Source organism: Lagopus leucura, unplaced genomic scaffold, assembly GCF_019238085.1.
Source record: "Lagopus leucura isolate 7727_CA_CO unplaced genomic scaffold, USGS_WTPT01 Super-Scaffold_100037, whole genome shotgun sequence".
NCBI lineage: Eukaryota > Metazoa > Chordata > Aves > Galliformes > Phasianidae > Lagopus > Lagopus leucura.
Window position 1 is genome coordinate 1,099,346 of NW_024962286.1, and position 20,666 is coordinate 1,120,011.

General features: G+C 42.9%; 1 protein-coding gene across 5 annotated transcripts in view; it reads left to right on the forward strand.

The window, feature by feature from the left end:
• VPS13D (vacuolar protein sorting 13 homolog D) overlaps positions 1–20,666 on the forward strand; it is an 88,058-nt gene that overhangs the window by 49,726 nt on the left and 17,666 nt on the right. For all 5 annotated transcript variants that reach the window (XM_042883340.1, XM_042883345.1, XM_042883341.1 and 2 more), the window contains 7 exons: positions 262–411; positions 1,179–1,275; positions 2,270–2,418; positions 3,590–3,724; positions 3,961–4,128; positions 13,795–13,927; positions 15,302–15,497. In XM_042883340.1, the coding sequence (XP_042739274.1) occupies positions 262–411; positions 1,179–1,275; positions 2,270–2,418; positions 3,590–3,724; positions 3,961–4,128; positions 13,795–13,927; positions 15,302–15,497 (1,028 nt within the window). The remainder of the gene's footprint in view (positions 1–261; positions 412–1,178; positions 1,276–2,269; positions 2,419–3,589; positions 3,725–3,960; positions 4,129–13,794; positions 13,928–15,301; positions 15,498–20,666) is intronic.

Below are 20,666 nucleotides of genomic sequence, written 5' to 3' on the forward strand. Positions count from 1 at the left end.
AGATTTTGATTCTGACTTCAAAGTTTTGCCTTTGTTTGCAGTTCAATCTTTCAAATTCGGAATGAGCAAACTAAACTGAGCACTGTGATACCTTCTACTGAGTCACTGGAATTCTATTCCCACTGTGCAAGATTTCCTTCAAGGAGTGCACGTGCTCTTGTAGACTCAATAAGAAGTGGATACTCCTGAGTTAAAGAAGCTTGGTTTTGCTGCTTGTTGTCACTTATTCTTATTTTCTTGCCTATCTGTTCCGTGCTGTAGGTGGACAACCAGCTCATTGGCACCACGCAGCCTTTTATGCTTTTCCTGACACCACGGATGAGTGAAAATGAGCCCATGGAAACTGCTCCTGCAGTGCAAGTGAATGCCATGAAGTTCCCCAGTAAGAATGCACTGACTGATATATACAAGGTAAACCACAGCCTTTTTGAACCCTTATGCCGTGCTTATTTCAGTCTGGTTAAATGATTCACCTGTTCTTAATTTTTACTAGCAATCTGAGTGAAATCATTTGTTCAATGAGGTCTGAAGCACTCAGTCCACATTCTCATGTTCATAGCGTTTGAAGCTGCAGTGCAGTGATGAACAGGATTTAAAAAATAAGCAAAGATTAGTGAGATGACTGTAAATGTCCATCACTTTATTTCTCAAGCCGGTTACTCTCTTCAGAACTGGTAGGTATTGTGTAGAGAAGCCAAGGGTCTGTGCCACGTTTCTGATGACTTTACATGAGGTGCTGCCATCCCCCTGGTAAGGTGTCATCCTGCAGCATGAGCTCTGCTTTATGTACTGCAGCAATTGGCGTTGTTGGGAATTTTATCCACCAACTGGAGTTTTGTGAGGGCAAAATATGTGGTTATCAAAACCACTTGGAATCTCCAAGTGTGTATTTTGACACTTGAAAACCAGCTTGTTTCACTGTTGGAATCCAGTTTAGCATCACATTCAGAAGTGTTAGTATTGGGTACATTTCAACAACAAAAAAATCCAACCATCTGCAGTTGTAGGTGAATTCAAGTGAAGGAAGCTACCAAAGACATTTTTGAAGATGGAAATGTTAACGCAGTTCCATTCCATTGAAAATACTGTTAAATAGAACATATTGTCCTATTCAATGGCTTGCACAGATTGTACCCCAAGTGCTAATACTGCAAACTGAGACTTGTTTATCTGTTTAGCATCTGATGATCACTGCTCGAAAGTTCACAGTTCAAATTGAGGAGAAGTTGCTTCTGAAGCTGTTGAGTTTCTTTGGCTATGCTCAGTCTGAATCAGGTATGGCATGAAATTACCAGCACTGCTTTTACAGTCTGTTATGATCTTTGCATATGAATGAAGTTCAGAATACCTGGTGAGCTCTCAGCTGCTTGGAGACTGGCCCTGCTGGGCAGAGCTGGAAGGCTCATTTCTCCATGGCCCCAAGCTGTTTGTGTGTGCTGTGCTTGTTACAGTGTACAAGCAATGATCCAGTAACTGGCATTGTGCAGTGTGCAGTGGCTGAGCCATACCTCTATGGGAAGGAGTTTACTGTTCATTTTAAGCTTGTGTAGCTGGATTCATCTAACTTAAAGACTCAGCTTTGCAGTGAAGAATACAAAAATAAAGATATTGAATTTCTTACACTGTGTACAAGTCTGTCCTTGTTTAACTTTACTCCAATGCTTTCTCTGTTTGTTTGCTTACTTTCTGTACAGTCTTTGTAGTTTATCTGCTCATACTGATGTCATCCAAGATTCAAACAGTATCTTTTTTTGTCATTTATGTTCAATGTGTTCAGTTGTCCAGCCTGTTCAGTGTCTTCTCTATGGGTGTTTTCACTGTTCAGTAGTGATGATTGAAAGTATCAGCGTTGCTTGTTTTGTACAACATACTGATAATTGGTCAAATAAGGAAAGATAAAGAAAACAGAGAGGAAAATGCTGTAAGGTCATGACTGTGCAGTAGGAAGGAAACAGTGCATAGTTTGTATCACTTTGCTTCTATATGATGACAGACACATTCAAAGCAAGATTAGGAGCTTAAACCATGTGCTTGGGTGACTTTAATTGTATCTAACTACAAATACATTCAGGCTTTAGAGATGCAGGTGCTAGGATTCTTAAACCTTAGAGGTCAAGTTTGTGTCACAAGGCATGAGTAATTTTGCTGCCTACCTTAACAATTGCACGTTTTATTTATGTAGAGAAACCTGCAACTCCTTACAGGGTATGCTTCCATAATTGCATATATGTTCAATCTATTGTAATTCCTGTGTTTTGTCTGGGTGTAGAAGTTGAAAAGTATGATGAAAACCTCCATGAGAAGGTGGTTGAAAAAGGTGGAGGACAGAAGCGATACTACTTTGAAAATCTAAAAATCAGTGTGCCTCAAATCAAGTTGAGTGTCTTCACTTCCAACAAGCTGCCTTTGGACCTCAAGGTAAGGCAGAGCACTCGGAGAATGTGCTTCCCAATGGGGAGATGATGTATTCTGTATGTTAACTGCCACAGAAGGTGTTCATTCAGTTCTTCAGGGGAGGAGGGAGAGAACAATCACAGTAGAACCTTTGTAGAGGTTTTTCTGACTCCCTCTAATGTTTCTGGAAGGCGTGGGCATGGCGGTCTGCTAATGTGGAGGCAGACAGATTATTTTTATTAGAGACCACTGTTAACAAAGTTGCCTTATGTAATATCTGGTATTAAACAGGAAATTACTTCCTACCAAAGTGAATAATGAGGGCTACTCCAGTTAGTCATCCATTTACTAAAAAAATAAATAGGTCCTTTCTTGGAAACGTAAATCGGACTGTAATTTACCTTAATTACCTGCAGATGGCAGAAAAACTCGTGTTGCTACTGAGCAACAACTGAGTTGATGGCTACTGTAGGAAAATACAGCACAAGTATCAGGCTTCTTGCCTTCTTCAGATTTCCTGATGTTGGTGACTGTGCACATGTTATAAGGAGCTGAGTTAAAGCAATCTAGAACAGAATAGTTGGGAAGGACCTTCAGGATCTTGTCCAACCACCCGACCTACAGACTGTACAGGGTACAGGTGGCCCGTGGGCTAATTACCGTCTTCATTTTCTTCCTTGATGATAACTGAAAAGGCTGGTTGAAGAATCTGAGTTCACTGAGTCATGAAACAGGCCTTAATCTTGCAGGAAGTTAAGATTGCTATTGCAGCTCATCCTGACAATTAATCCATTCGTAGGACTTCAGCAACACCCAGTTTTTGTCTGTATCATACAGGGTGTAGTTTAATTGACCATTAGAACAGTTAAAGAGAAGTGCTGAACATGGGAGCCTTCAACACGTTTTGTTTTGAATATGAATGTCAAGTGTAGGAGGCTGCTTACATCTTGAGAGGTGTTTAACCACTGTCTAATTACTGAATGAATGCTCATTAATAAAAAAAATGTTCATATTGTGCAAGTAAAAGGTTTGTAGAGTGATTGCCCTCTGAATCAAAGCATCTATATGGCAGTGGTAAACTACTCTAGCAGATAAGCTTTTGGCTTGTAACTCATTTAAAGATTAATTCATTTGAGTGCTGTGAATGAGAAGTAGAGGGAAAAAAATTAAATAGCAATATCTTTTATTTAATTAGGCATTGAAAAGCACGCTGGGATTTCCTCTAATCCGATTTGAAGATGCTGTGATTAATCTGGATCCTTTCACTAGGGTCCATCCATATGAAACTCAGGAATTTATCATTAATGACATTCTGAAACACTTCCAAGAGGTGAGTGATTTTGGTGTGGGGAAGGCTGAAGTTCTCCTGGTGGATGAGCTCTCTAGTGAGGGTTGGGGGGACTCTTGGTTATGAAAGTACCATGATAATGTAGACACTGTGCTTTAAGACGAAGCCGTTCTTGTTCTTACTGATACTTGTGTGTTATTTTAGAGCGCTCCTCCATTTTTAATCAACCTTGCTGGTGTTAACATGAGAATATTTCAACCTTTCTGTTGCTTTTACAGGAGCTGCTCAGTCAGGCAGCAAGGATTCTAGGTTCTGTGGATTTCCTGGGCAACCCTATGGGTCTGCTGAATGATGTTTCAGAAGGTGTTACTGGACTTATAAAGTATGGCAATGTTGGTGGCCTCATAAGAAACGTCACACATGGAGTATCCAATTCAGCTGCAAAGGTAATAATCACCATAATAAAGTTTGCTAAAAATAGGGAACAAGTAGAACAGAATTATTGACCACCTTCAAATAGATTGCTTTCTATGCTGTTTGTTCTGTAAAAAGTTGCATTTGGGATGTTGCTCTTTTGGAATGCTTACACGTGTGTTTCAGGGTGCTGGTAACCCTGCAAGAAGCAGTGTGCCAGGGATGTCCATTTGTTTTTCAGATTGAATGCAGGAATTAACAACATTTTAGGTCTCTGGTTCAGATGTGGCATCATCTCCTGTGTGCACATGAACAGAGGCGTTTTACATTGGTCACCCAAACTAAAGCTCTATGGGAATTGGAGTACTTAAAGCATTACTCAGTAGAAAGGAGAATTGTTGATTCTGTTTTTGGGAACTGATTCAACTGAGGCACAAACAGATCTGCAAACACTTTGATTACTTTTCTTTTGCTGTGCCACATAGCTACAGAGTTAAAGGTTTTAGATTGCTATGCCTTTAGCTTAATGCCAGGGTTGGGGCACAGTGAACATTCTTTTGTGCTTCCAGATAATGACTGAGAGAACACTATTCTATCATGTTGTTAATTGAAAATAACTGCTCTGGTGCCTAAGAGAACACAGGAGCCAAAAATAGGAAATGATTTTGGTCCTGGTCTGTATGGTGCTTGATACTGAGCAAACAAACATATGTTGGTGGGTAGCACTGGAATAATGTCTTCTTGACTTGAGTTCTTATTATTAAATGTCATTTCCATAGTGTTGTAGTTCCTGAACATGGGAAGTCTGTGTGTAAGGAGAAGGACGGTGTCGTGAGGGAGATGTGGCAAAGAGACCAAATCAGATTTGGTCAGAATGGATCAAAAGTGCTTTCTGTGATAGTGAGTTGCAATAGCTGTTTCGTGGTACTTTGGTGTATTTGCAGGTAGGTGGCATTAAAGCATGCAGCGGTTGATACAGCCAGATGAAACTGGCACTCAAAATCTGCCTTTTCCAGCAATGGGTACCATACAGTACACAACAGTAACAGAGAACCTTGTGTTTTCCAGAGGTGTTTTGTGGACATAATAATGGAGAAGAGAGAGATTTTGGGAGTTGGGTTGGGAGGATGGTTTGGTAACAGCTGAAATGCGGAAGGAAACCTCTCGGTGTTGCCCTGGCACACTGGAAGGTGTGCGTGTGTGCCTCTTTGCTTGTTCAGTCCAGCTTTCCTGATACTGCTGTAATTTCTGAAGGTGTTTTAATGAAAATTATATTCAGGGAAACTGGGAGATAAAGTAAAATGTCCTTCCAAAATTCCCAAATGGGGGTAACTGATGATAAGAGTCTCTCTTTTTTTTCCTCCCTTCTGTTCAGTTGTCCTTTCACAGCCTACTGAGCTTACTTGTGAATCTTATTTGTACTTCTTTTTCCTGCATTGGTGGGAAAAGGTAATTCAGAAGATTAGAAAGGCATGGTATATGATATATGGTAGTATATCCATAATCACACACAACTCCAGAGGGATATTTTCAGACCTGGCTGAACTGCCATAGAGATCCCCCATCCATCACCAGGCGCATGGCTGTGGGCACAGACAGCTGAACTGTGAGGAAGGTGATAGAAACGCTCTCTAAAACAGCTGCTTCGTTCCCTGCTTTGCCCTGTTAGACCCTTTACAGTGACTTAAAGTACTGTTGCCAACACTCCTATCTTAATCCCATTCCCATCTCTTCTGAGATTCACTGCAGAGCACTTTAAGGATGTGGTTGATGTCTTGAAGTGCACGCGTTGTTAGTGTCAGCACTGCAGATACAGCTTATCCACGCCGTTGGGAAGGATCCTCACTGAGCTTCTGTAAGGCAGCATCCATCTGCGCCAGTGCTCGTGTCCGTGCTTCCTCCTCACAGCTCTCATCTCTTGTGACCCATCCACTCCACCCAATAGAGAATGTTTCTTTAGAGTTTCCTTTCTATAAAGGGTTGTTTCCTCACTGCAATCACATCTGCAGCAACGGACTCATAAATCTTATTTTAAAAGGCACGAGCCTTCCTACGTTTCCCACAAGGGCAAGGTCACTCTTTGAACTTTGCAGTCATTTGTAACCGAGGGGTTTCTGAAAGAACGTTTTCAAAGGCAGGGGGTGGTTGGATGCTGAGCTCCTCTTGAAATTCACCAGAACCTGAATGCCCGCTTCCCATTTACACCTTTGAAAATCAGCCCGTGGGCAGTTTGCCTTGCCAGGTATTTTTTTTCTCTTTCCTTCATACTTCCAAAGTGTCTGAGGCTCATGCTGTTGCTTTCTAAAAATCTTTCTATAGTGATTATATATTTGTTCTTTCCTCAATTAGTCCTCCTTCCAGTGTTACCTTTGCTGCATGGAAGATGGTCATAAAGAAGGCTCAAATAATCGGGATGATTTCTTCTGTCAGTCTTCTGCTGCTCGTAGGCATCTAAATCTGCCTAAGGTTTCACAGTTGTCTCCATGCAATGCAGATGCACCTTATGGCACCATATATGTGTGTGGCACAAGGTAGAGCATTGCTTCCCGCTCTACCATTAGCATGCCTTGTGATCATGTTCTGTCATGTTATGTTCTGATCTTGTTATGAACAAGATAGAGGGGAAAACAATTCCTATTACTGAAGTAAAACACGACTGAAACAATAGATCCATTTCACCTTGCTCCCTTGGTGCTGTCTATAGGGAAATGGTCATTAAAATGCTCTTTCACCACAGACATCTCCACCTGGTTCAGCTGTGCCATAGAGGTGCTCATCTTCTGCAGCTCGTGCACTGCGGCTGGTAACTGATGCAGGCAGATAGCCCAGCCTCTGCCCTGCTTGTGAGAGAGATCTCCGTGCTGGTGGTTCTTCTGGGTACCTGACTTCAAAGTGTCTTCAGTAAAACTCTATACTGGTTTTTAAGATGTGAATGGAAACTAAACCTAAATACTGTAGTCATCGCTTTAAACCTAACACTGCTTGACTGAATTGAAAAGGAAGCTATTTGGGCTGTATCTGGTTTTGTCATTTTATTGCTTTTGTATTTTATAGTTCTGTTGCTTACCCCTGTAATGGCTTTTCCATGCATTTCAGAGCACACAGTGGGTAATGCCTTCTTTCAAGTGAAGAGCTGCAGTGTATTTAAGTTGGCACAAAACCGTAGGTTAAGTAAAGTTCACTACAGAGAGTTCTGTAGATTTTATCCCTTGGAGACTTTGAGTTCTGTATTTTAAAAAGTTCTTTGATCCTAAATATAGACACCTGAGGGAATTTCATTCCCCCTGAATGAAGCCTTCTATAGTTGCCATATGCGTAGAAATGTCCTGAATTCTTGGCATTCACACTTCATTTCCCCTTCAGGCATGATGGTTCTAAATCCTAAGCTGTTCCTGTTTCTGAGGTGTTTCAGTTAGAATGGAATACTGAACACAGTGTTACTGTCTGAACTGGTGACCCCAGCAGTTCCAGGCCTCATCCAGCCCAGCTGTGGTCACCTCCAACCTTGGGCACCTCGCTGGGCAACCTGTTCTACCTCCGGATCCACTCAAGCAGGTGCATGGCTCTCCTGTGAAGTGTTTGTTGTCTTTTTGGTTACCTTTATGGATTTTGAGTTTTACTCTGCGAAAGCTGATGGTTGTCCTTTACAGAGTGGTCTGGATATTGAAATGGTGGGATTTAGTAGCCACGGCTGTAGGTGGTTCAGCCGAAAGGTAACACTGGGTGGGTTTTCTTGTTTGATTGGTTTTAGTGCCCTCTTTTTGTTCTGATTCATTTCAGATGAAGGTTGTTCTCCTCCCATCTGCCCCAGTATTGTCCAGGTAACACATCCAGGTGGCACTGCAGCTCAGCTTCAGTTCAGCCTGCATTTCGGTCTCAGGCTGTAGCAGAGATTCAAGTGCTAAGCAGTGGGAATCTGAATGAGGATGTGTGAATTGTGAGAATCTGTGATGGAAAGTAAATGTAATTCCCAGGCAGAAACTTTCAGTTCTGGGGCTGTTTTATGGATGAGGCCTTTTACCCATTTCCCAACTGCTCCAAAAGACAGCAGGATTTATGGCCGAATCACAACAATCAGAAGCCATGGGAAGTGCCACCTCTTATGTGCAGAACATCTGGTATCAGTATCTTCTGAAAGAGATTTGGGGAGAAGTGAAAGGCAAAGGATCAGAAATGAGAATTTGGAAGTCTTGTTCCATGGGAAGGGCTCTTCATCATTCAGGCCAAATTCAGCATTTCTTGTACACAGCAGCTTGGGCAAAGTGTGGGTGAGCCTGCTCAGGCTGCCATGTGTTGCTGACCAGAGCTTTGCTCCCAAGAATGTTCTCAAAAAGTGAAATACAATTTTGAAGTGAACAAAGGAGAGTTCAAACTGCGATACGAGAAATGTTGCTAGAGGTGCAAACTGTGAAATTAGAAATGAACGTATTTATCATATAGACAGAAGGCACTGTGGTCTGAGCCTACAGGTGTTAAATAGCCAGTGTGTTGTGTCGAATGGCACAGTTAGAATCTGAAGGAAAAAAATGGGGTGCGGGTTTGAAGCTCACACTAAAGTCCTGACACGAGGCAGGCTGCACCTCTGCTGTGTGTTTGAATGGGGAGCAGCACACAGGAGGTTGTGTGTACGATATGTTAAATAGAGATTTAGACTTGAAATTCCCTGGGCGTGCATCCCTGAGGAGGGAAGACAACACTTGTGTGTCCCGAGGAGATCCTCAGGTCTGTGTGCTGTAATACAGGTGGTTGCCATCAGTGTTACCAATCCGGGTGTGCAGAAAGGGTGGCGGGCTGAGGGGAATGGCCTTACATGAGGTTTCCTCCGGAGCAGGTAATACATAAAACCAAACAGTAAAACAAACAATACAACATAGCCCTGTATGCAGGCAGCAGCAGGGCTGGTCAAGATGGTGATTAAAAACAGTCTGCCACAGTGCCAGTGCCTTGTGCTGTGTCAGCTCCACCAACCGGACTCAGGTTTTTGCCTCAGGTTCTCAGAATCCGGAGGGTTTGGGGTTTTTTTTTTAAGGAGGAGGCGATGGCAAAATAATTCCGTTCCCAAAACACAAACAAACAGGAAGATCTTAAAGCTTGGCAAGAGTTAAAGCGGAGGGGGGTGGGGGGGGGATTATCTGTTAAGAGTATTAGTTGTTTAATAAAGCGCCGTTGTCCTCCAGATGAACCCGCCAGTGACTCTGCAATTGGGGTCATTCCAAGTTCATGCTGTGGACTTTTGACTGCCTTCTGTGGATGTGAAAACAGCCGGCAGTCCCGCAGGGATCACTCGCCAGCCCGTAACACAAAACTGTCCCAGCAGGCACCTGCCGGCCGGCCATCGGGCCCTGAGGAGCCAGGCTGGGGACGCCCGGCTGTGGGCGGCCGCGGGTTGCCGGCCATCAGGCCCTGTCAGGAGGCATTAGGGGCTTAGTTAACGAGGGGATGTGAGCTAATTAAAGCGCCTTGCCTTTGGTTGTATGACAGGGAATCTCAAGAAACGTATGTTTGTGCAGTGGGAAAAGGTGTTGTCTCGCTGTCAGTCATTGAAGGAGGGCCAAAGTTGATGCATCTCTTACAATGAGAGGCTGGTGATAGTGTTGTGCTGGTTCAGTATTTTCGGAATTAAGGCTGCGTCAGATCGGTTCCGTTACACACTGCTGACCCGGTTATGAGTGTGCCCTGGGCTTGGCCTAACCCGTCCTCTGCAGGGGGTGTTCTATCTAACCTGTGAATGAAAGCAGAAAAAGTGCCTCAAGCCCAGTGTGGCTGAATCCACAAACCTTTCAGTCTCAGCACCTGAGCGCTTATCTTCCTGGGAGGAGGACAGAAGCCATGGCAAGCATATTTTGTGGCGCAGCTTCAGATAGGCGGGAATTTTAAATCTGAGGAGAAAAAACTCTCTATTCTTTCAAAAATATTTAAAGTCCTTTGTTAGTGCCATTGCAATGCATGGCTGACCGAAGTGGAAGATAGGGGGAATCATCATAGAGTGGTTTGGGTTGGAAGGGACCTTTAAAACCATCCATTTCAACCCCTGCTGTAGGCAGGGACACCTCCCACCAGCCCAGGTTGCTCAGAGTCCACGCAGCCTGGCCTCGAGCACCTCCAGGTTGGGGCATCCACAGCCTCTCTGGGCAGCCTGTTCCTATGTCTCACTATCCTCACAGTAAAGAATTTCTTCCTAATATCTAGTCTAAACCTACCCTCTTCTAGTTTACAGCCATTTCCCCTCATCCTGTTGCTACATGCCCTCATAAAAAGCCCCTCCCCAGCTTTCCTGCAGGCTGCCCTCAGGTACTGGAAGGCCACTAACCAAGGAGGAAAGCTGTGTTGTCTTCTGACTTACTGACATCCAGTTTGTAAAGTTCTTAACAATGCACTGAAAAAAAAAAATTAAAAAGCATGTTCTTATCAGGGAGTAAAGAACTGCTCTAAAAGTAATTTCCACTGTAAGTCACAGAAATGTGTTAAATACATTAAATATCAGTCTTGAGGTATCATGATAAAAGTACGGGAACTTGGGCTGGAGAATTTACAAGATGAGTTTATCTGCCCTGCTGTGCCCAGTCCCTGTTTGTGCAGAGAACAGTGCATTTTTGCACTTTGTCTCAAGTGTAACACCAAGCTTTGAGAAGGGCTGCTGGCTTGGAACCTGGCTGCCTTTGCCATAGCAGCCCCTGGCAGCATGGATGTGGGCCTGCTTTGCCTCTAATGCAGATGCTGTGAACATTTTGGGTCCATGCATTGAGGGAAGGGCTTCATTTGAGACCGTTGTATTTCACTGCCAAAAGTCAGTGCAAGATCTCCTCTAAAATACACCTTACAGGTTTGAGAGACATAGAAAATAATTTTAATGGTGCTGCTTGAAGGCAAATAACCAGAAAGGGATGAAACTTACAGATAGGCGTTAAGTGCTTAGATGTAGTGCATTGTATTGTATCACTGGGTTGAACAGCAATACCAAAGCTTCCACACCTTCCTTGTTGAATAGTTGTTAGTTTTCAAAAATAAAAGTGAAACTCCAGTGGAAGGAACCTCTCATTTCTAATGCTGTCAATTACCTTGAGTTTATGGTATCATCTGTAGTTACATGTTACACAAGAGAAATGTTAAATGTACAGAATGCGTTGACATTCACAGTAAAATGTGTTAGATATTATCTAAAGAAAAAGTGATGATAAGCTAAGAAGACAGCTTAAACAAAGGTAAAAATGTATGTAAGTAAAACATTCAGTACTAGGAAAGGTGAACAAAATACACTTTGAGAGAGGGGTGTTCAGTATTCCTCAGTTCATACACTGTTTCCATGCAGGAGGGTTTTTTTCCCAGGAGGAGAATGGCCATTGCCTGCATGGGGTGTTCAGTTCAAGAGCAGAGTGAGGGGCAGCAAAGAATGTTTTTAAATGGCTGAAAGCTGAGCAAACCCTGTGATTTCTAATTGCAGTGCAGTTGGTTATGAGGTCTGCACTGAAATTCAGACTGACCTATATTTAATTCAATTTAATCACTTTCTTCCTTAACATTCCATGCGATGTTCTGCTTTGCTCAGTCAATAATATTTGTAAAAGTACAATTCTCTGATGCTAGAATTACAATGGAATGTTTGGACTTAAGTCATAATTGTGTATTTATCCTTTTGGGATGTCCTTCGAGAACAAAGCGGTGCCAAGAGCTTAAAAAGACTTTAAGAGATTACTTAAAACTGATTTCCATGCTGTGTGCCTCATGCATCTGGCTTAGAGGGAACATGCAGTACAAAGACTAGAATTAACTCTGTTTTTGTTTGCTCTGAATTCTTCCTGTGCCCCGTAAGCCTCATTATTTGGCATCAGGTTGTGTTCACAAATGTTGTATATGCTTTTATTTTGTTGGTGGTGTTTTGCTGATTGAAACAGCGAAGGGATTGGGGTTGGACTAGATGAAATTTGAGGTCCCTTCTCTTGTCACGTTTGTTCAGGGTAGTATGGTTAGGTTGTGTTGGACTTGATGATCTTTAAGGTCATTTCCAACCTGAGCAATTGTATGGAGACCATTTTCCAGGTGATGGGTTCACAGCTCCATCACTGCTCTCCAGATGTAGAACCACGATGAGGCCAACGCCGCAGCACAGGTTGCTCACCCGCTCAGCTGTGGCTGCCCAGTGCCTGTGAGATGCCTGGTTGTTGGCTCTGCTGTCCTGGTTTGTGGTCTGGGTGGTTTGTTGTTGTTCTTTACACATAGCAGAGACTGTGACTTCTAACCTGTGTGCGTGTGGTATTTTTCCCCTTTTCCTTCTTGCCAAGGGAATGAGTCATGATTATGTTAACATTCTGTGTCTGAAAACAGCATTATTGCTGTTAGATGTCAGACTCTGGTTCGCTGAGGAGTGAGAAATAAGGCAAAAGGACAGATGCACTTCACCTGGAAGGCTGGAATAGTGGAGCCAGTCCTGACAGGGCAAAATGGACCAACAAGTGTAAGGAATGCTGACCAGTTCTGGTCAGCACTGAGATGTTGGGCTATTCCTGGTCGTCTGAGTATGCATTAATGTAGCTTTCAAAATATATCCATAAAATACCATTTTCAGGACTGGACAGATTTGTTAATGAGATTTGAATTCTGAAGGCCTGTGGAGCTCTTTAGTTTTCATAGCAGCTCCTCTAATCCTCTTAAAGGAAACTATTTGTGCACACGCACACAAAATCCAACCCTAAACACAGCTAATAGATAACATCGGGTTGGTTTGTATTTCTAGGCTAATTAAAAGAAATAACATCTAATTTAAGTTCACAAAGAGGTCAGAAGTACTGCTGCCAGTGATTGCTATGCTCTGCTTAGTGTCCATACTGTCAAGTCATAAGAAGGGTCGTGGGATGTGATTTTCCTTCATGTTGCCAAAGTAAAGCCCTCTTGTTTAGTGAATTGTAGCTGCTGGGCTGGTTTGGTTTTGTGCTGGAAAGAAGTACCTGAAACAAGGAAATGGTGTCACTGGTGGAAAAGGAAGCTGGCCTGGAAAAACTGGCAGAAGGAGGAAGGTCCTGAGCATGGCATTGGGCACACTATTTCTTTTGTAATTCCCAGCGTATCAGAATTTCACACCAGGTTTAGTTACATTCAGGTTCATACCTTTATGGTGTGGTTTGTTCAAATGGATGCAAAGGAGACAGTATGTGCAAGACAGCAAAGCTAAGCTGGCGGGGCAAACAGCACCACTACACAGTTCTGAATGGTGAGCTGCATCAGTGCAGGACAGATGAGCTCTACCACCACTGCAGGCACTGCTGTTCTCCAGTCCAACACAAGTTTGTTCGTTTATTAAGGGCGTAAGAATGCTGACGTTAGCTGAAGGAGGTACAGAACAACCAACTCCATGTAACCAAAAGGCTTCTTTGGAGGTTACGGTAGGAAAATGCCTCTGGGAATCTCTTTCCATAATAACATCCCGATTATGAAAGTTTTAGAGTTTGTTGGGTTTTGTTTCGTGTCCCTTTCTTTGGAGCCTTGCTCCCCCTCTTGGTTTGAGTAGCACGAATGGGAGGCACAGGTTGATGTCCTTCTTCAGAGCTCTTCATGGCAAGAAAACCTGGAGTAAGTGCTCAGGTATAAAAAGAGAACTGCATCAATCTGTGTTTAACGACTAAAATGTAGGGATTTCTTCAGTAAACCTACATAAGAGAAGCAGCTTTCTTCTTTTAATAACAGAAATGGTTCTTCTTTGCCAGTTTGCTGGGACCTTGTCAGATGGCTTGGGAAAAACAATGGACAACAGACATCAAACCGAGCGCGAATACATCCGCTATCACGCTGCAACGAGTGGAGAGCACCTTGTTGCAGGCATCCATGGCCTTGCACATGGTAAGCTTAACTTACTTCACTCTTACAGCAATGAGCAGATTGAAAGAATGGTTCTCTACAGTTTGCATTACTCTTGGGCGGTGAGTTGTGGCCTCGGGCTGAGCTGTTGTAGGCTTCACTTCTGAATGAGGTCTCCTCAGTTGTAATTGTAAATAAAAACTTCTTAAATTCAATTTTGGAGAACGTTTCTCCAGAGCTTCTGTCTCTGTGTAGTCATAAAATACCCACACACAGAGCCTTCGTGGGAGCCAGACACAGACACAGAAATGCCCATGGCTGGATTTTAACCTTTCTGCTTTCAGTTCACACAATTTGAGTTTCCTCAGAATCAGTGCATCAATTTGAAGGAACATTTCACCAGTTGGGTGATTTATTATTCTTTGTTTTAACCTTCTTTTTAATTCTGATCTGAACGGGGGTAATTAATTTGTGTAAAACACAGCAGGGTAGCCATAATTTGGCCAGAATCTCACATCAATTTAGTTCATGATTTATCTGTTGAAGAAAGTTAAATCAATACAAGCCAAATTTAAAACAAATATTTATATTTTGCATCATCTTGACTCAGTTTGTTTAAATGTCATTCTTTGAGTGTGACTGTGGCAGGCTGCATCGTTTTGCTTTTCCTAAAACAGCAGCAATATTCTGTGCTGAGCAGAAGTCTGTACCCAGTGTTCTGTCATTAAGAGACTGTGGATCATGAGAAGTCTCTCTCCTACTCATCTCACGTGTTATAAAGTCTGCTATAACCAGTATTAGTACAAAAGGATGAAAACCGAAATATTTCAGACGTTGCTGAGAAGTCAATTAAAATGAATTAATCAGTAATTAGTGGGACTGTGTTTTAGTTTCAGTTCTGTGGAATTTTTACATGCTTCCCAGCACTCCATTAAATCCTGTCTGATGAAATGCAGGAATTAACCATCATCTACAGTTATTCAAGAGGAGTGATTGAAATGCTTTGTGCTTTGTTCTCGAGTTTGCAAGTGAAGATGCTGCCTGGGCTGTACTTGAATTACAGATGTGAAGAGCACCTGATTGCTGCAAAGCTAGAGAGCCAGGAGGGGGGAAGCATTCCTATGGAGCTTAAGCAGTTCACCAATAACTGTGCAATATGACATCTGTACAGCACATCCTCAGATAATGTGAACTGTTCCAAGTCTTGAAGACTCAGCAGAATCTTGATTTCTTCTGAGCACTTTGTGATCAGTCACTTACAGCAATGTCAGTTGGCAGCATCAAAAAATCCCTCATGCCAGTTTATTGGTGTTGACTTTTTCCAGTGGATGAGTGCAGTTTTCCATAGGGAAGCAGCATGGGGGAACACAGCTGTGCAGTGCTTCTGGCCTACTCTGCTCTTTTTGTGTGTGCCAGGTATCATTGGAGGGCTGACAAGCGTCATCACTTCGACAGTAGAAGGTGTGAAGACTGAAGGAGGTGTCAGTGGATTCATATCGGGTCTTGGGAAGGGTCTGGTTGGCACAGTAACCAAACCTGTTGCTGGAGCTCTGGATTTTGCATCAGAAACTGCGCAGGCAGTGAGGGACACGGCGACTCTGAGCGGCCCCAGGTCAGTAAGTGCTTTATGCTGCCAATCAGTTACAATGCTAAATGTGTTTTATGAGACCTGCTGCAGTTTCTAACCTGATCATCTTTCCTTGCCCAAAGGAACTGTCAATCAGTCAAATACACTGTGTGATGTAGCCTACATTAATTAATTTATTTACTTTGGCAAGTTTTTTTCAGTGCTATCTGCTGGTATCTGCTGGTACTTTACTCTTAGTTAAAGTAGAAAAGCTGCGACATAAAATAGGAGTCGGGTTAAAATCCTGATTTTCATTTCTACAATGGTTCTCATTTACCAAAAAAGTGGATGTGTGCCCTTCATTGCACACACTTGTGTTAGGAGTCGGTCCATGTGGACAGCTCATCGACCTCCTCCTCCGTGCTCAGCATAACCTGGTCTGAACAAAACAGGGAGTATCTTTAAAAGAAATGAAGTATTTCACAGAATGAACCCAGGTGTGCTTTGCTGTGGAAGTGTCCATGTAGATGCCCCTGGTGTTCAGTGCTTAGCTTGGTTTGTAAAACCAAGAGGTCAGGGTTGACTATTGGGTAAGTAAATGTGCACGCATAGAGTTACATGAGAAATGCAAGCAGACCCCTAAGAAAACACATCTACTGTTTTGTTGGCACATCTTCTGAAGTTGTGACTGCAGATTTATTTACCAAAAGGTGAGGAGAAGCACACCTGGCTGTCTCAGCAGCTGAGCTGTGTTGTTGCTACAGGATGTTTCAGGATGCGTGTTCAGGATTGTACTTGAAAGTCATCTTTTCAAACACTTCTGTGGGATCCCCGACTATAAGCAGTAGTGGTGATGCTGCCAACAGCTGATAAACCACCCAGCAACTGAGAGGGGACCTCCAACCAGCCTTATCTCTAGCTTGTGTCTGCCTAGGTGACATATTTCCCTTTCACTTGTTAACTGTCAGTTACGAGATGAGGCCAGGTGAGCTGAATACAGAATTCTGGAATACTGTCATCGCAGACCAGCACTGGGACATGATTTTCTTCTTTCACTACACTGTGATAAACGTTTGACCCACCAACACTACAAGGAAAATCTCTGCCACTTACATAAGGAAGCAACCAGATTGGTTTTTTTTTCAGGGGTATAAAAAAGAACAACAACATAGGATTTGGATGTTTCTTGGACTGCTGTGTACCAATATCCCCCTGCTGCATTTGTTAACTGTTCAAATATGTGCAGTTTGGAATCAAAATAGAACAGCGTTCCAAACTCAGGATGCTGGCTCCTGTTGAATTCTCTGTTTTAAGTGTGTGCTGGGCTATGCAGACTCCTCCAAGCTGAGTGCACCAAACCATCTAACCGATGAAAATGAGTTTGTGGCAGTAACTGATCTCAAATGTAGCTCTGAACAAATGAGCGCAGTAGGAATGATAAACGTTTTAAGAACTGTCCTGAACTTATCTTGAGGCTGGCAGCTAAGGTGTGAGTTTGAGGTATTGGTGCAAAAAGCGTTAGCAGTTAATTACAGCTCTACTGAAATAGCGTGGGATGTAACTGTAAATTAATGGCCCTTGCGGTTCTCTTTATCGTATGGATTAATTTCTTCATTATTTCTTTATTTAAAAAAAAGAGCCCTGAAATGATGCTGCTTGGCTTCAGATTTTACTGAGTTTGAGTTGGAGAGCAATGGGGAAGACTCTGTGGCTTGTGTTACTCAGTGATTGTGCTCCTTGGACAGAAATCTCTGTTGGTTTCAGATGTATTGATTTGTACTGGGATTCATGCAGCTAGCAAAACCTCTGTGTTTGCAGTGTGGAGCCAAGCTGAGTCCTGCTGAGACACAGACGATGGCTTTATAGCTTACTGTGGTAGCTTAAACCGTGATGTGTTTAAAGGGCAAGAAGATATTTTCAAGTCTAACTATTGGCTGGACTTTTTCAAGGCTAATCTTAAACGTTACTGTATTGTAATTTATGAGTAAAGCAGCATTAATATTTTTAAATGTTACTGCCGGGGATAAAAGAAAACAGTTGTTGGCAACGCCACGTCCACCTAATTTATAAACAGTTAATGCTTGTGACTTTGTACCTTTTTTGAGGGGGTTTTATGTGTTCCAAGCACTGCAGTGTCACATACAAGAGTTCTGATTATTTCCATACTTGTCATACATTGCCAGAAGTCTTAAAGGCCGGCTCAGAACAGGAAAGCTGTTTTGTCTCTAGATGTGCTTGGAAGGCTCTCCTAGAGACTTGTGTTAACTCCTAGCACAGCCCAGGTTCAAGGGGTGTATTTAGATGTGTCCAATTGATGGGCAGCACACAGAACTGCTGCTGCAGTGCTCTCAGGCTTCTGCCAGGGCACATCTTGAACCTTGTTCTGTCACTGCTGAGCTGCTGCTGGGAGGGCTCACATCCTTGTCGGATTGGCAGAAGTAAAGGGACTGCTTCCTGGCCTACTCATTTCTCATCAGTGCTGTCAGTGAACCAATTGTATTAGTTAAAAATAGAGGCTGACATGCCATTAAGGGTCCTAGAAAATACTTCTGGAGGTAGTTGTTTCCTCTAATTACATCTGGAAGGAAGCATCCTGCACTGGTTTTAATTTGTTCACCACCTTTCATGTTATCACTCAGAAATTCATGATGAGCTTGCAAAAATTGAGGCAATGCCAGCAGCAGGTAATTCATTATTAATTGGTCAATAAGTTTATGTTCCCCTCTGTGCGTCCATCTCAGTGTCGGCTGCAACTCTCACTGTAAATCTGAAAGCATTAGACTCAGGGGCATGAGAATACCAGTAACCTTGAATGGGGAAATAGAAAATGTGTAAACAATTGTCTGGAAGGCCAGCCTGGGAACACGTTCTCAAGGTTGTGCTCGAACCGCAACACCTCTGTGTGTCCCCACAGCCCTCCTTACCTTGTGCTCCACTGAGACCTGACTCGGAGTCTTCAGAGCACTGCCATGCGTGGGCCAGGGCTGTGGTGCAGTTGGCACTGCTGTCCTACTGGGAACCCTTCACAAGGTGTCCATGCGCAGTCGAGGTTTCGCGTGCAGCTAGCAGTCATTGTGTTGGGTAAATCTGGGAATGGTTCATGTGTTCCACTTGAGCTGATTTATCAGTCAGATCTGTAAATAATTTCAGCACTGTGATTTCCTTCATATCCTCTTTCCTCTCTTTTTCTCATAGGTACAGAATAGCCCTTTATTATGAACTGTACTCTGAAACGAATTGCTTTGTTGGGTTATTTCTTCTTTTGTTAGCAAGTTTGTCCCTTCTTCTCCCATGGCACCATGTTAAATCCCTGTAGCCAATTGCTTTTCTGCCATGTTAGCTCTGCCCTCTTCCATCGTTAGTCACTGTGGTACTTCTTTTAATAGCTTCAAGCTTTTATCCTCTGCCTGTCCAGGTTCCTCCATTGCTGTTGCTGAGCTACTTTGTAATCCCACAGTCTGTACGTTCCCACCCACGCTGCGTGCAGAGGGATGGCTGTGTCTCTGTTCTGCGATGAGCTGTGCTCTGCAAGTCATCCAAAACCATGTTGGCTGCTTGGGCTGCCATATCACATTGCAAATTGATGTCCAGTTTTCTGCGTGCTGTTTTCCCCCAAGAGTTTTTTTTGTTTTGTTTCACTGCATTGCAAGTATCTCCTTGTCATTTAATATTTGTGTTCTGGGTTATTTTTCCCTAGATGAACCGGGCTGCAGTTTTGTAGGTTGAGTCCCATTTCATTTCCTGCCATATTTCTGACCTCTTTGGGTTCTTCAGTGTTTCACTGTCCTCACTGGAGTTTTAAACATCTTGTAGCTTGTCCTCTGTAAATAGAATTTTATGGGCTGCTTTTACTGAATCCCCGACGTTGAAGCTCTGCATTGGTAGACGCTTGCTGTTTTAATCAACAGTTTTCTGTTACCAGTCTCACCTGCTCAGTATTCTTCTGTGAGGTTTTCAGTTATCACTGGTAATGTCCAGTAGTTCTGCAGGAGCTCCTCTTCAGTTCTTCAGATGTCTGCCCTTGTTTGTTGTGTAAGTGAACGTAGATTTTCTGGTGGTGTAAAACGGTTCCTCAGAGCGCAGCCTTTGTGCCTCTTCGGTATGGAGACTTATTTCCAAACTTCATTTTTTTCTGAAAATGCACTTCTCAAACATTTTTGTTTCTTTCATAGAGTCTAATCACTTAAAATAATTTCATCTTCAAATTAGGCTACCCTTAAGGATGAGTACCAAACCACCCTCCATTCCTTTTGCCTATTCCAAGACCTTGCAGGACCCTTCTGGCCAGTGGTTATGACGTGGTTTTCTCTTCTGCATCTTTCTGAAGAATTACTTCTTTCTTGCCTTTACTTGGAACTGCTTTCCAAATGAATGACTTGGATTAGGAAGAATTGTATTTGCCTGAAGGTGAATCCTACAGGCTTGAGAGTATGTTCACCTGTCTGGTTCCTCTTAAAGCTCTAAGGAACAAAGGTGTGTTCAGGGCACACAAGAGATGACTCTTGTTTCTGGGGTACCTCCAGCCATGAGCAATGGGGATGGTATTGCACTGCTGTCCCATATTTCACCACCCTCTTAAATCTACATGCTAATTCTTAGGAAGTCAGCGTTTAGGGAACAAAGCTTACTTGTTGAGTATTAAAATGGTGTAATTTACAGAGAGAGAAATCATTTTTTGGTCAGATTCCAGAAAGGACAGTAGAGAGAGACCCAGGAATTTTTGTATGCGTGAGAAACACATTGGTGTCACTGCTCTGAAAAGCAATTACTTGGGAGCACAGCCTCTGTTTTTAACAGGAGAGCAGAATTTGCTGTGAAGGTCGAAGAAAATAGCTCTGATTCACACAGGTGTTTTTTTCCCTGATGTTTTTTTTATCTGCACGATTTAGTAAAAGCAGAGTGAACCTTTACAACATTCAGGTTGCTTCATGTTACTTTGTTGTGGGGTCTGTAACTGTAGAGCTGTCTGTGTAAGATGTCACTCGGCTTCCAGAACAACGCATGGTTGGGTTGTGGAAGGCACTCTTTGCTGTGTAGCACCCAGAAGAAGCTGAGATGGTTCAGAGGATCCAAACTGTGCATCAACATGTTTCTCTCGCTTTCATTTTCAGTGGGATGAATGGACATAAATTGGTACCAGCTGTCAAACCAAAGCAGAATGCCTCTATGCATTACTGCAAATGTCTCTATTGCTGAGTATTTCCATGAGGTTGC